This window comes from Microtus oregoni, unplaced genomic scaffold (assembly GCF_018167655.1).
Source record: "Microtus oregoni isolate MIOR12 unplaced genomic scaffold, Mior012 000001F_ref0000356, whole genome shotgun sequence".
NCBI lineage: Eukaryota > Metazoa > Chordata > Mammalia > Rodentia > Cricetidae > Microtus > Microtus oregoni.
The window spans coordinates 91,720,065-91,735,727 of NW_024543060.1; the positions used below are offsets into that span (position 1 = coordinate 91,720,065).

The 15,663-nt window shown below is 47.5% G+C and overlaps 1 protein-coding gene across 3 annotated transcripts in view; it reads right to left on the reverse strand.

Moving 5' to 3' along the window:
- The window catches only part of LOC121457671 (solute carrier family 41 member 2), a 71,911-nt gene that overhangs the window by 1,603 nt on the left and 54,645 nt on the right, over positions 1 to 15,663 (reverse strand). For all 3 annotated transcript variants that reach the window (XM_041666600.1, XM_041666594.1, XM_041666606.1), the window contains exons 9-10: positions 7,809 to 7,940; positions 6,244 to 6,392 (exon numbers count right to left, since the gene is read on the reverse strand). In XM_041666600.1, coding sequence (XP_041522534.1) covers positions 6,244 to 6,392; positions 7,809 to 7,940 — 281 coding nt within the window. The remainder of the gene's footprint in view (positions 1 to 6,243; positions 6,393 to 7,808; positions 7,941 to 15,663) is intronic.

Here is a 15,663-nt window from a genome sequence, read left to right on the forward strand (position 1 = left end):
GTGGTCACGCACAGCAGTCTTTGCGCCCCCTCTTTGCTCTCTCCCCCACATTCTCCTTCCATTTCCTCTGCACCACAGGCCACAGAATCAAACCAGCTTCTAGCATGGTGTCTTTTTAAAAGCGTTCTCACAATGTTCAAACAGGTTTCCGTTTTTAAAATTCTTTTCTTAAGGTTATCAAGACATATTAGTGTTTTCTTGGACCTCTGGGTGTAAATTATGAGGATCATGGTATCAGAGTCTTCTTATTGCAACGTGTTTTGCCTCAAAGTTAAATTACTGATCAAGACACAGACGCTTTCCACACCAGACGCCAAAGCAAGGGTTCACTGTGTCCTAACATCATCGGCTCTCTATGAAATATGCATAACTTCTCTGGGTAAATATGCCTCCTCAGAAGGCAACTTTGTAGCCCTGGTTAATTATGCAAGTTATAAACGTACTGTCTGGAATTTAAAGAAATACGCAAGCACAAGAATATCTATTTGCTTTGGGTGCTATTGACTTTCTAGGCGGGCTGCTCCTCTGGGCCAGACCAACATTCGCATGCATTAGCGTCTCTTTAGTGCTGTGCCTGCCAAGAGCAGCCTTGTGTGTTGTGTGAGGAAGGATGACTGCATTGGCGGAGGGACGTTTAGGAACATGACACAAATAAACCTCAGGAATAGAAATGAGCACAGTCCTTCCTAACCAGGCTCTGCAAAGGTTGAATCCATGTCCGTATAAGACAGCCTCCTCTAGTCCGGTCTCCAGGATGGAAAACGCTGCTGAGATCTAGTATTTAAATGTCTGGGGTAATTCAAGGTTATCGGTCAGCGGGAATTCGGTCTACTTCTGATCTTCAGATAAAACGTCATTCTGATCTGGCTGTTTTTGTGGGGTTTGGGGGTGAGCAGTGCTAACATTCGGCATCCTTTGCTCCTAAGGACGACAGTGAGAACTGTTATCAGAGACTTCTCTAGAGGGGAAACCTGAATGGAGAAAAGGTTGAAGGGGCTTGTCTGGTCAGACACCGATTGAGAATGAGGTCCAGCTGAGGCCGTGAGACTCCAAAGGCTACACTGTTCTCCCATCCCACCCCGGCTCTGCTGAACAGAGCCTGGGGGTGACTGGGAAAAGAGAAGTTTCTCTCTGTGGATTAGTACACGACACAACCGGACCCAAGCCTCAGAGAGATGTCCCCTCCCAAACAAGGGACGGGAGCTTAACATTTTAGCCACACTGCAAACACCTCAACCATGAAGACCAACTGCAGATGCTCAGCAAATTTTGGAAGGCGGTGTCTTTTTAAAGGCATCACTGAGCAGGCAAAAATCCTCAGAGGCCTCAGAGGGAGAGGGCCACAGGCATGCTGAGGTGCCTGGCCTTAAGCAGCCTTGAGCAGGATGCTTCACTGGGCACAAACCACACCTAGGCATCGGTGCTCTCGGCCTCTCCAGCAGCCTGAGGAGCCTTCTAGGTTTTTGTTTTTGGTTTCTGTGGAGGGAAGGGTCTTTTCAGCGCACACTTCCATATCAGTGTTCATGGCTGACTGAAGTCAGGACAGGAACTCAAAGGGCAGGAACTGGGGGCAGGAGCTGATGCAGAGGCCATGGGGGGGAGGCTCTCACTGGCTTGCTCCCCATGGCTTATCACTTATGCTCGGTCTTCTCTTTATTTAATTTTTTGAGCAGCACGGGGCACAGGGAACAGAAGGTAAAGGTAAAGTCTTTCCCAGGTGGGTCATCTAACAGAAGATTCGAAGACTAAAACTCACTCCCTCCATAAGAAGTAAACCTGTCCTCAAAGACGGACATTTGTCTGACTACATGGAGAGAAAAAAAAATCATCCCTAAGAAAAAAATCCATAACCACAAACGGTCGTTCAAGGAACTGAATGAGCCACGTGCCCTGAACATCTGGGCTGGATATTTTAACAGGGCCTCAGATTGACAGTGCCCTAAGGCTACTGGAAAAAAAACAAATCTTTTCTGAAGGTCTGGAGAGATGACCTCAGCGTTTGTTAAAGCACTTGCCACGCAGGTGTGAGGACCTGAGTTCAGATCCCCAGAACCCTCGCAAAGCCAGCTACAAACCCTTTGCTCCTACAGACAGCCAGGAGACAGGGACAGGGCGGTCCCTGGAGCGCTACTTCGGCATATGCTGTGGCAAACACGAGAGGACCTTCTGACCCCCATGTGCAACACGGTACACGTGCATCTGTGTTCACACACATACAGCCATGGGCCTTCCATACTGAGTTCGCTCTCGAAGGAAGGAGAGGACTCTTGCAAGTAAGTACTCCTTTGATCTACACACACATACACAGACACACACACACATGCAAATAAGTATAATTTATAAAATTTTAAAAGGCATATGTAGAATAAACGGTGAAAGATCGAAGCTGGGCTGGATCGTGACTTCTGGTATCTGCAGGCGACCCTGACCCTGCTATGCTACAGTCCTTAGCTTCTAAGAAGAGGCAAGCCTACTGCGCTGACCCAGGCTAACACTCCCCAGCGGCTTGACGGACGTGCCCCATTGGGTAATGGCAGGCAGTGCCGAGACACGAAGCCATCTAGCCTCAGGAACAGCTCAACACTTTGAAGATGTCAACAACAACACAAATGGCCCCCTACTTTTGCAAACATAGTTAATAAGACAGCCCTGGGCCCCCGAGGTCATGATTTCATTTCCTTACCTCAAATAATTACAGCAAATAAATAATAATTAAAGATAGTAAAGGGGGGCTGGAGTGATGGCTCAGCAGTTAAGAACACTGGCTGCTCTTCCAGAGGACCCAGGTTCAATTCCCTGCACCCACACGGCAGCTCACAACTGTGTGTAAATCCACTTCTAGGGGACCTGGCACCCTCACCCAGACATGGAGGCAAAACATCAAAGCACATAAAATAAAAATCTTTTTTAAATAAAATGTTTAGTAAATTATCTCAGAAAAATGACTTCTGCTCACAGGCTAGCACAGCGCACAGACGCGGACACAAGCAGCCATGATCCCTGAGAGCAGGGGAGAGCCATACCCAGGAGCTGCTCTAGAAACCGCAGGTCAGGCCAGATTTCTGTGCTTCCCTCAGGGCTGAGGAGAGCAGTCAACGCTACGATGACCAGCTCTTGAGCAATACACGCGCACAACAGCGAAAGCACTGGGAATAAATGCCGCATCTACTAACGGGGAAACCTGAGTCCCCAGGCCAACAGCCTGAGAACGCCACACACAAGCAGTTAGTGTCAGGCCACAAGCCCTTCAACTGTGCGTGGATTCATTGCTCTCGGGACTTAAGAGACATCCCTTCATCGATTCAAATGAAGATTTACTGAATAAATAAAAAATAAGAACTTGATAGTGGCGTGGTAAAATTGGAGGATGAGAAAGCATTGTGGTGACTGTTTGAGACCATGACCCAGCCGCCCTTCCTGGGCTTCCCCTCAGCCCACCACCTCGGATTGCGTGTATACACGCCTTTCCTCTCCTGGCACGGTTCCGTCCTCTCTCACTATGTGTATGAACTCAGCAATCTAGGATCCCACATTGTGCTACTCTCTTGTAGAGAATATCTGAGCACACTTACTAAATACGGTGCTAATGTTTATTATCAAGCAATTATAAAGATAATAAAATATACTTTAAACACATCCAGCAGACAGAAGCTTTAATTTTTATTTCTATAAACACTGATGGATCTGCACTTTGAAAGCCACTGCTTCCCAGCACAGACCGGATCTCCCAGAACACGGGCAGTCCTGGGAAAGCAGGGTAGCACACAGCAGACTCTCCAGAGGCCAGAGGCTTCTTCTGCCTTCACTCCCCATCCACCTTCCCCAGCCCCACCCCTCCAGTTCCCTGAAGGCCAAACTCAAACTCCACCCCAGGCCTTATTTTAATCTACTCCTGAAGGAGGCACCAAGTCTGTGAAGTTAAACCAGAAGCCAGAGGGGGAGAGGTTGGGCAGCAGGAAACACTAAGGCTGGGATTATGGGGAGAGACCCAAGTTAAAAAAAGAATTATTAATGCCAAGGAAATACAGCCAGAGCAAAGCCATCTGCCTTACAATAAAAACATTAAAATAGTCTTAGTTATTTACTGAAAATTCATATTCTTAAAATATATAGGAAATATGCCGGGCTTGGTGGCACACGCCTTTAATCCCAGCACTCGGGAGGCAGAGGCAGGCGGATCTCTGTGAGTTCAAGGCCAGCCTGGTCTACAAGAGCTAGTTCCAGGACAGGAATCAAAAGCTACGGAGAAACCCTGTCTCGAAAAATCTATATATGAAATATGATTATAATGGCCCTAAAGCCCTGACTTATAAACTTGAAGTTTAGGCATGTTACTTTAAAACATACAAATAATGGCAGAAAAAGTAGCTAAAATATTTCAAAGTGATGGTCTGAGAAGTAGATCTAAGGAAGTAGAACCTTTCGATGCTATTTAATTTTTAAAATGTGTATATTTATTATAGCAGCATACCTTTAAATGTTGTTCATTGGCATATATTAATTATACATACTAATGGGTTACATTATATTTTCATACATAGACATAATGTGTTTTCATAGTCACAGACATCCCATCCACTTCCTCTCTCGCCCTGTCCCACTTCTCCAATCTCCTTCCATTTTCAGTCAGCACCCCTTCTGTGTATGTGTGAGTGTGAGTGTGAATGTGTGCATATGCAAGTGTGTATATGTGTGCATTCATGATAGCGTGAGTGCAGTGTGTATATGTGTGTGTGCATGATAGCATGAGTGCAGGTGTGTATATGTGTGCATGATAGCGTGAGTGCAGGTGTGTATATGAGTGCATGATAGCGTGAGTGCAGGTGTGTATCTGTGTGCGTGCATGATAGCGTGAGTGCAGGTGTGTATCTGTGTGCATGATTGCTTGAGTGCAGGTGTGTATCTGTGTGCATGATAGCGTGAGTGCAGGTGTGTATCTGTGTGCATGATAGCGTGAGTGCAGGTGTGTATCTGTGTGCGTGCATGATAGCATGAGTGCAGGTGTGTATCTGTGTGCATGATAGCGTGAGTGCAGGTGTGTATATGTGTGCATGATAGCGTGAGTGCAGGTGTGTATCTGTGTGCATGATTGCTTGAGTGCAGGTGTGTATCTGTGTGCGTGCATGATAGCATGAGTGCAGGTGTGTATCTGTGTGCGTGCATGATTGCGTGAGTGCAGGTGTGTATCTGTGTGCATGATAGCATGAGTGCAGGTGTGTATCTGTGTGCGTGCATGATAGCATGAGTGCAGGTGTGTATCTGTGTGCATGATAGCATGAGTGCAGGTGTATATCTGCATAATAGCATGAGTGCAGGTGTGTATCTGCATGATAGCATGAGTGCAGGTGTGTATCTGTGTGCATGATAGCGTGAGTGCAGGTGTGTATCTGCATGATAGCATGAGTGCAGGTGTGTATCTGTGTGCGTGCATGATAGCATGAGTGCAGGTGTGTATCTGCATGATAGCATGAGTGCAGGTGTGTATATGTGTGCATGATAGCGTGAGTGCAGGTGTGTATATGAGTGCATGATAGCGTGAGTGCAGGTGTGAGTGTGAATGTGCGCATGTGCAAGAGTGCGCAAGCATGTGTTTGCACGAGAGCGTGTGTGTATTTGTGTGTGTGCGTGTGTGTCAATGTTTCTGCGAGAACTAACGTGCTTCATCAGAGTTGTTTACAAAAGCATGAGTAAGGGGTTTGTTTACATAAAAGAAAATTTCTAAAATTAAGTCTTCTACACAACACAGAAAGAGGAGTAGAAATCTAAAAAGGAAATAGGTAACAAAACAGAATTTTTAAGTTTGAAGGAAGCCGGGTAACCATGAAGACCATGAAGTGTCAGACATAGTGAAAACTATGTGACCCCATACGCACAGACATAATGTAGTGAACATTACATGACCCTGTACACAAAGACTTAGTGAACACCACCGTGACCCCGTATGCACAAACATGCTGAACACCACCATGACCCCGTATGCACAGGCAGAGCTCAGCGGATCACTGTTTGAGGCCATTCTAACTATGCCGTGTGCTGTAGAAGTTCTGAGATTCTAACTACACTGTGTGCTGTAGAAGTTCTGAGATTCTAACTACACTGTGTGCTGTAGAAGTTCTGAGATTCTAACTACGCTCTGCGCTGTAGAAGTTCTGAGATTTTAACTACGCCATGCACTGTAGAAGTCCATCACCACAGGTTCCCAGCCATCCGAGCCTAAGATTTGAGGAGGTTTGTCCCTCTTACCTGTAGCACAGCAGCAAGGAGATACACAACAACGAAGACGACAGTCAGAGAGGTGTGGCCGCTCTTCATCAGGTGAATCGTGTACAGGAAAATCAAGTGGCCAGGAACCACCAGGAGCAGAAGAACTTGGGCAGACTTATTGTTCACACCTACATGAGAATCGCAGACAGCATTAAAGATTGCACTGAAGGTCACTGCTGGGATGCGGCTCAGCAGGTTGCTGGTCTAGCACTCACAAGGTTCAAGCCCCAGTGCTGGTGGAAAAATAAAGTGATTCTAGAAACTGTGCCTGGTAATCCAAGTCAGAGGACAAGCCTGGGTGTCTGTGACCCAAATACCTACGGAAGCTGAGGCACCCGCACCTTGAGTTCAAGCCCCCCACACCCGGGCCCCCGCCAGACTGTGAGACCCTATTTCAGAAAGCCAAAACAACAAATTGAAAGTTACGTTCTCATTACTATAGCTCACAGTATATTACAGCAATTCAACTGCTAAGAATAAATCTCATTTACAATTCACATAATTCTTGGGAATTCCACTATTAGATGCAATTATAAAATCAAATAAAAAAGCAGCTGTTTAAAAACTTATTTTGAGCCAGGCATGGTGGCGCATACCTTTAATCCCAGCACTTGGCGAGGTAGAGGCAGGCGGACCTCTGAGTTTGGGGCCAGCCTGGACTACAGAGTGAGTTCCAGGACAACCAGGGCTACACAGAGAAACAAAACAAACCTTGCTTGTGTCTACCATGGAAACAGAAGGAGAATGGGACGCTAAAGGCAGGCCGTCTTTAACTGTCCCATCACTGATAACGCAAGGCCGAGCCCGAGATGCTCAGTGGTTAGGGGCACAGCTGCTCTTCCAGAGGACCTGATGTCCTCTGCGGCCTCTGAGAGCACCGGGCACACCAGTGGGGCACCCACACACGTGAGAGAATGACCGCAGCTTTCTGGCAGTCACATCTGTTCATATAAACTGTGTATTGTTCCCCGTCATTGGGTTGCCTCCTAATGTCCTGTTTCAGAGCAAATACCCACATTTTAAAGGGTCAAAAAGCAACAACACAGAAAGGAAAGTCGATCTGTCTGTCCTAAGTCACAAGTTGTATGGTTCTCCTCTCTCTCTCTCTCTCTCTCTCTCTCTCTCTCCTTTCCTTCCTTTTTGTTTTCTGTTTTGTTTTGTTTTTACGAGACAGGGTTTCTCTGTCTATCTCTGGCTGTCCTGGAACTCGCTCTGTAGACCAGGCTGGCCTCAAATCAGGGATCAGCCTGTCTCTGCCTCCCGAGTGCTGGAGAGACGGCTCAGCTGTTAAAGGTTGGGCCCAACCAAAAATAGAAGAGTACGGTTCCTTTTTCTTAACCAACAGAGACAGGAATAAAGCGTGCAAAGGCCCCAGCTACACGCAAGCACGCACGCATGCACAGGCTTGGGGAGGCAGAAGGCCTCTGTCTCCTGAGTTAGCTCAGCACAACATTCACAGAGCCATCAACTCAGCAAATGCTGCCCCCAGATCTCAGCCGGAAGCAGTTCCTGACAAAAGCCCACACAAACCACCCGACACTTACCTGAGCCAAAGAACGTCCTAAATGGGTAGGAACACCCTGTGGGCTCTTCGGGCAGCTCTCCGGGGATGCTGTGTAAATGGAGGTAGGTAGAAATCCTGCTGGCCTGAATGGCCACCAAATTGCCACCGATACCTGAGACATTGAGAAAAACAACCAGGTGACCTTCCTCCTCATCAGTCCCACCATAGCAAGCCTTCTCCAGTCATGTTCTTGCCGATGAAACAAAACTTTTCCTGAGGTGTTGGTTTCTTTTCAGATAGATAAACCGAAAATCATAATAAAAAAAAAATCACCCTCATTATTTTCAAATCTGATTAGCTGTCGGAGGTGGAAGAACAGCCGAATGGGTAATTTATAAAAATCATTCTTGCAATCACTTCACAGAACTAGGTAACAAAATATTCATGTTTGTCACCTTAATGAGAGAAGAAATAAGCTGGATTTATTCAAATTGGCAGGCTTGCTACTTTCTCAGCTCACTAAAGAAAACAAATGAGGAGCTGAATAAGATAACTCGGGGAAGCCCCACATTCAACCTAGAAGCGGCCTCCCCGCGACTCAGAGGCGGTAGAGTTGAGGTGAGATGGGACCCTCAAATCCTTTCTTCACTCACAGTCAGTGAGGAAGAGAAAACACCCTGCACGTGGGCCGGCACAGCCATAGAAGCTGATGTCCTAGACACAGGGGCTCCAGGTTCGCGAGCTAGTGACCCTCAAAGGTTTTCAAAAGGTGTTTCATAGGCACAGCGAAGGAGGAGATGAGGGAAGAGAACCCAAGCCTACACCAGCAGGAGGGGGACCAGCAGCGTGCTGAGGAGATGAGGGAAGAGAACCCTAGCCTACACCAGCAGGAGGGAGACCAGCAGCGTGCTGAGGAAATGAGGGAAGAGAACCCTAGCCTACACCAGCAGGAGGGGGACCAGCAGCGTGCTGAGGAGATGAGGGAAGAGAACCCTAGCCTACACCAGCAGGAGGGAGACCAGCAGCGTGCTGAGGAAATGAGGGAAGAGAACCCTAGCCTACACCAGCAGGAGGGGGACCAGTAGTGTGCTGAGGAGATGAGGGAAGAGAACCCTAGCCTACACCAGCAGGAGGGGGACCAGCAGCGTGCTGAGGAGATGAGGGAAGAGAACCCTAGCCTACACCAGCAGGAGGGAGACCAGCAGCGTGCTGAGGAAATGAGGGAAGAGAACCCAAGCCTACACCAGCAGGAGGGGGACCAGTAGCGTGCTGAGGAGATGAGGGAAGAGAACCCTAGCCTACACCAGCAGGAGGGGGACCAGTAGCGTGCTGCCACAAGAGAAGGGCAAGGCCCACTTCACGCCATCCACACTCAGCCACACCAAGAGCCCGCTGATGAAGAAAAGCGACACAAGAATACTGAGGACGCACAGTGCAAGCACTGCCCTAACCTCAAACAAACAAAGATCTGCTCATGTCTGGACACAAATAATATTTACCTGTTTCCAGTGGTCTTTTATATACAGTGTCAAGCATTTAATAAAATTTTACAAGTTAGGAATAAAAGGCAACAAAGAAAACAGCACATCGTGGGAGTTAGGACGTCAGCAACACCAGACCCAGAGATGCTATGGGTGTTGGGATAATAATTATCATTTGCCGTGGGAGGAGGCAGGGTCTCTGGCAGTTCAGACTGGCTTTGAGCCTGCCATGGCCTTGAACTCCTGCTACACCGCCCAAACGCTGGGCCGCTGAGCACAGGTCGCCACGCCCAGATCCAGGGACTGAAACCTTTTGACAGTGATTCTAAAACAGCTGTGGTTGGCGCATTAACGAATCCATGGGGGAACGTGTATATCACACAACAAAAGATGAAACACAGATGAATTAAAATATGAAAAATATATACCGGACACACATAATACTAAAGAAAACTGAAGAGGCAGGCTCAGTGTCCAAGGGAAGTGTAGTATTAGGGGCGGCGGGGCCTCGTCCCCAGCACCCCAGCCGCCCGCTCGGCTAGCTTATGCCCCGAAATAATTACACGGACACTGTATTCCTCCAAACACTGCCTGGCCCATTCTCTTCTAGGCTAATTCTCACATATTAATTTAGCCCATTCCTAATCATCTGTGTGTAGCACCCCAAGGTGCGCTTACCGGGGAGATTCTAGCCTAGTCCATCCGGGGTCCGAGCTTCATCACGTGTGTCTGCCAGGGAGCAGGGCATGGCGTCTCTGCTGAGGCGTCTGCTCCGGAGAGCAGAGCTGTCGAGACTCTCTGCTCACTTCCTCTTCCTCCCAGCATTTTGTTCTGTTTACTCCTCCCACCTATCCTCTAACCAATAAAATGGGCCAGGGCAGTGCCTTTATTAGCCAATGACCTTCCTCCATCAGGGAAGCACTGCAGCTGGAATATTCCTAAAAACACTGTGATGCTCAGCACCACCTGACCCACCTTCCAAAGCACCGGCAAGCTGGCTGCCCATGAACACAGAACACAGGCTACAGAGCACGTCTGAGTTTGGAAGGACTGAAACATGTGCATGCTGGAGCCGAGTGCTGCAGTCTGGAGACTGGGGTGCAGGGCTACTGGAGCCGAAATCAGCCTGGGAAGCACACGCCGGACCCATTTCAACCAATAATAAGACGGGAAAGGTTGCTGACACCAGGGTGTTACCACGTGACGCTGTGATACATGCTGTAACGTTTAACTGTATTTATCTTAAATGTTTATCATATTGACACCAAATACAAAATCAGAAACATTAGAGATGACTTATCCTAGCTTTGTGAAATACATGTTGTGTGCAGCCATCTCTGTACAACAGCGCACAGGGCTTCCTCCCACTCTAGCGGGACTTGGCGCCTTCCCCACCCGCTACTGCCGCTCTCCCCGGCTTCTGGGGACCACGATTCTACTCCGGTCAGATTCTAGGATGTTAACTGTCTCGGATTCTTCTGACTGGCATTCCACAAGCCCTGTCTTTCTGTAGTTTGCTTGTTTCCTTCAACACAATAATCTCATTTCATTTACTTCGTCACAAGTGACCCCACTCTGTTCTCCTCGGACCCTCAACAGTGCCCCATTGTTTGTTTCTAACGCATTTTCTTTATCCGTTCACCCACTGACACGCTTAGACTGCTTCCGTTCCTCAGCTGTTGTGAGGAGTGTTTCAATAAACAGGGAAGTGCGAATGTCTCCGACGTATTGATTTCACTCCCTTTGGAAATGTCCCCAGAAGCGGGACTGTTGTAGCGTTTGGTCACGTTACCGCTTTGAGAACCCTTCACACTGTTTTCCGGAGTGTGAACTACTTCACGCTCACACCGACAGAATACAAGGCTCTTCCCACAGCTTCACTGCTATTTTCTTTCGTCTCTCCGACAACAGCCACTCTTTCTGGATGGACATCCTGGGCCACTGTGGCTTTATGTATCTCTGACTGGTGCTGCTGGCCACGTGAACCTCTCTGAAGAAATGTCTATCTAGTTCCCGGGCTGGAACTGGGATGATAACATGAATTCATCGGGACTCCACCGGAACAGTCTTACACTGGTATATGATGGGATCACACTCCGCTGAACTCGTTACATTTCTTCTCCTTACACAGCAAGTGAACAACTACACAGGCTAAGGCTGCCGTTCACACTGGTCCTGTCACCACAGGAGGTCAGTCCTTGGCCGGAATGTCATTCTGCAGTATGTGAGTATTAGAGAGGGAGACTTCTGGGTACAAGGAGTAAAAAACATTCCCAGATGTTGGGAGTAGTGAGACCCCAGATCCTGAATTTCTTGTAAACAACTTGTTTTCCCCTGACCTGAGTGCCTACAGCTCCTCTGAGCACGAGACCTTCAGGAGTTCCTGATGGCAGGAGAGTGGTTTCTGGTGGGTTTGGCTGGGGCATGGCTATCTCTATATAATCTGCCCCTGAACACAATAAGGGAGGCATTCTTGGGGAATTCAAGGATGACCCATGTTGCTGTCTCTCTGGCTGTGTGTGTCTGTGTATTCTAAACCTTGCCCGAAACTCACGGACTGGGTAATAGCGCACAGAGCGCAGACACTGGGGCGCGGTGTGCGACACCCAGAGGGTTTCCGAACCAGGTGCTAAGGGCCAGCAGCTTTGATGAAGTCCTCTGCTGATCTGTCACTATGGGGGTTTGAATGGGGAATGGCCCCCCACAGAAGGATCAATGTTTGAATGATCACAGACCCATCCTCTGAGACTGTAGGCAAGTCCCAAGTTAAACACTTTTTTTTATGAGTTGTCCTGGTCATGGTGCTTAGTCACAGTGGCAGAAGTAACTAAGATCTGCACCCATGGAACCCCAGTGTCTCAGGACGGCAGGGCTGCTAAGATCTGCACCCACTGGAACCCCAGTGTCTCAGGATGGCAGGGCTGCTGAGATCTGCACCCACAGGAACCCCAGTGTCTCAGGACAGCAGGGCTGCTAAGATCTGCACCCACTGGAATCCCAGTGTCTCAGGACAGCAGGGCTCCTTGCTTTCTGATATGGCTGGGGCTGCTGCTGGAAGATGGACTCTCTTCTGGACAGTTGAGGAGATGACTTGGAGGAACCAGCAACAGGTGAGTTAATGCGCGTGGGGAAAGCTAATATTAGCAGCTTCCAGCTAAGCAGCGGGCCTGGGAATATATAAGATTACATTCACGCCGAGCTGTGGTGGCACAAGCCTTTAATCCCAGCACTTGGGAGGCAGAGGCAGGGGGATCTCTGTGAGTCTGAGGCTAGCCTGATATACAAAGCAAGTTCCAGGATAACCTGGGCTACACAGAGAAACTCTGTCTCAAACAAACAAAAAAGATGTTGTCTCAAAAACTAAAATACAGGTTGAGAGACTGTCTGGCATCTAGTGAAATCATGGTATTCAACACATTGTAGGCTAGCTGGCTACAATCTTCCAAGAATTCTCTTGTCTCTGCTATAGGAGAGCCAAGAACAAAGGTACACTCTATGGCACCCAGCTTTTACATGGGTTCAGGGGCAAGTCGAATCCAGGTGTTCGACAGGACACCCACTGAGCTCTGGCCCCGGCCCCTGCCTAAGGACTTGTCTGTCAGGAGCTTATAACAACTATGCTTTTAAGCCTGGAATTTCCTAGTCAGAGCTCACCTTTGACAGCGAGCAGCGGAAGTGGAGCACCCCGTACCTAGCATGAACTGTACACGTGCTACATATCACGAACACAAGGACAGTGACTCACTCCCCTGATACCGAATTAATGCATCCCAGCAACTGAAAGTGGGGGTGCATTTGTCCTATAGAACTGAAGCACTGCCGCCGAGATTCTGGGGAGCAGAAAGGAAGAAACTGATTAACAGGGGGCCTTGTGATCGTTCATGGACCTCTGCTCACACTCTCAAAATGCAGCAGAATCTAACAGTAAGAACGTATTTGATACAGTGCAGAAGACTGCAGGTAACATTTTTAAACAGCGGCTATTTCCACAGAATGCACACACCGCAGGAACTGTTTCCTCCCCTTCACTCTGGGGACTCTCTGGGGTAATGTTCCATCTAGTGTTTTATTAAACATGGAACGCTTCAGTGCAGATATAGACGGCATACACTATTGGGCTTCAGCCGATTACCATCATGGTGATTTTCCTGAGACTGACCTATTAATGATCACTTGTAGCTCTCTCTAGAGCCACGGATGACTGGGTAGAAATCTACAGAAGCACCGTTATCACTTCCGTGTTACCATAGGGATGGCAATGACGTCATCTTCCTCAGTCACTTTAGAAAGCACTGGCGCTGCTTCTCCAGAAGTGGATACAATGTTGTTAGGGAAGAGACTAGGAAAGTAGCAGCTTTTCATGGTCTTGTCAGGGTTGCCCATTATAGTTTTTAATTCCGGCAAAGTTATTACCTTGGAATAGCTTCTTTGATGTCAAAGAATGCTTCCTTGGTACTGTTTTAGACACTGTTGCTTTTAAGATCTTGTTATTAACGCAGCTTCTGAATTATTTAAGTTCTACCGACACTAACTGCATTATTAAAGCTAGCAGAGAGCATCTAAAGATAGTCTTGTATAAATTAAAAACATCAGGAGAACCAGGCTGTCAATACACTAAGCAGTGAGACTCCTCGGTGTCCGCGGGACTGATGTGAGGTGTAGCGCTAGGAGAAGCTCGTGAATGGTAAAACACCCGATGCTAAGATGGGATGATCAGCAGCTCGCCTAGGGTCTCCTCTGCAGCTCTTGCTGTTTCCAGTAAATGTTTCACACTCACATCATGGGCTGTATTTCAGATTCTATCAAGATTTTTTTTTGTACATTTTCAAAGGAACCCAATACAAAAGTTCATTTCCTTAAAAAGCAAACTACGCTCCTAATCCTAGCCTGGTCAGTGATCCGGCACCTTCCACATGGGTCCGCATGATCACCCTCCAGGGCTCCCCCATCAGCGCTCAGAGGCGATCATCCTCAGTTTCTAGAAACGCACAGGGATGGAGAGACACGCCCTCGTTTTCATCTGCTTCAAGGGCAGGCAAAGCCCCTTTCATTTGGATAAGGGCAGGCACATTTAACTCCTACTCCCCACCCCCCTTTATTTACTGCTTCTTACGAGTACACTGTGCAGAAGCTGGCTAATAACTGACCGAGTCTCTCTCTGTATTTTCCACCCTAGCTCATGATGTTTTAATGAGGGCAGAAATAGGTTCAAGTGCAGGGGAGAAATACTGTATTTCCTTAATGTATACAGTATAAATATTCTCTATACATATATGTAATATAACCATGTGGTAAATATGTATAACTTTATACTATGCAATATGTATATAATAGATATAAGAAGATACACATAATGTTTATTTATATAGCCATCTTTAGGGGAGATTATTTTAAATGGCTCCTTCAGAAAGTGATAATGAAAAAACCAAACCAGCTTAAAGAACACTGTCGTAGTGAGAACATCCCACCCAGCATGTAGAAATGAGTTACCTACCATTGAGACAACCCACTAAATCCTTAGAACTATGGCCACAAGTGGCTCCTTCACCCCAAGGCATCTGCCCGGCATTATGGCTTTCTTCTTTATGCACCACGGCATGAAAAGGTTGAGAAACACTCCTGGGGAAAACCTATTCGGCTCAGGACGAGTGAGGCTGTCAGCTGAAAGTCCCTTCTCCTTCATCTCCCTCCACACCCCTTAGCCCTGTCTCCACCAGACTCTCCTCAGGGATCTTTCTCACTTGTTCTAGCACGGCATGGCTGGCCTGTCTTTCCAAGGCTACGTGGAAAGGATTTATTGAACTCAGGTTTTCGGGCTCGGTGGCAAGTACCTTTCCCCACTGAGCCATGCCACAGGCCCTCAGCTCTTTCTCCTGCCTGCAAATAATTCGCTCTTGAATCCTCACCTCTCTCACTTAACATCTAAAGATGCTTTGCCTAGAGATTCCTACATAAAGAGTTCGGGGAGCAGAACACACAGAAGAGCTGAGAAGTTAATACTAAGCCATTTCTCTAGTTATAAACAAGAGCCTTATTAAGGACAGAAATAAGTGTTGCTACCATTGCTAAAATTTTATATAAATTGAAGGAACCATTTTTCTCCTTAAATATACCTTAACAGTTCCCTCTACCATCTACGGATTTGTTTTATGATCTAAGCTGTGTTATTTAACATGATAATTTCCTCTGATTCAGTGGCATGTAGTTTACAGCAAAATGAAAATTTACCCCTTAACGCATACATTTATTCACTCACCCATCGCCAGATCTCGACACTGTGGCCATTACTCAGGGTTGGAGGAAACAGAACTCATCATTCAGAATAAACACGGGGTGCTGCGCAATCGCTAAAGGCGTGGGGGAGCACACAAAGGGGATGAACAACTCTGGCCCTCGCCTTGCAGGTGCACCGCT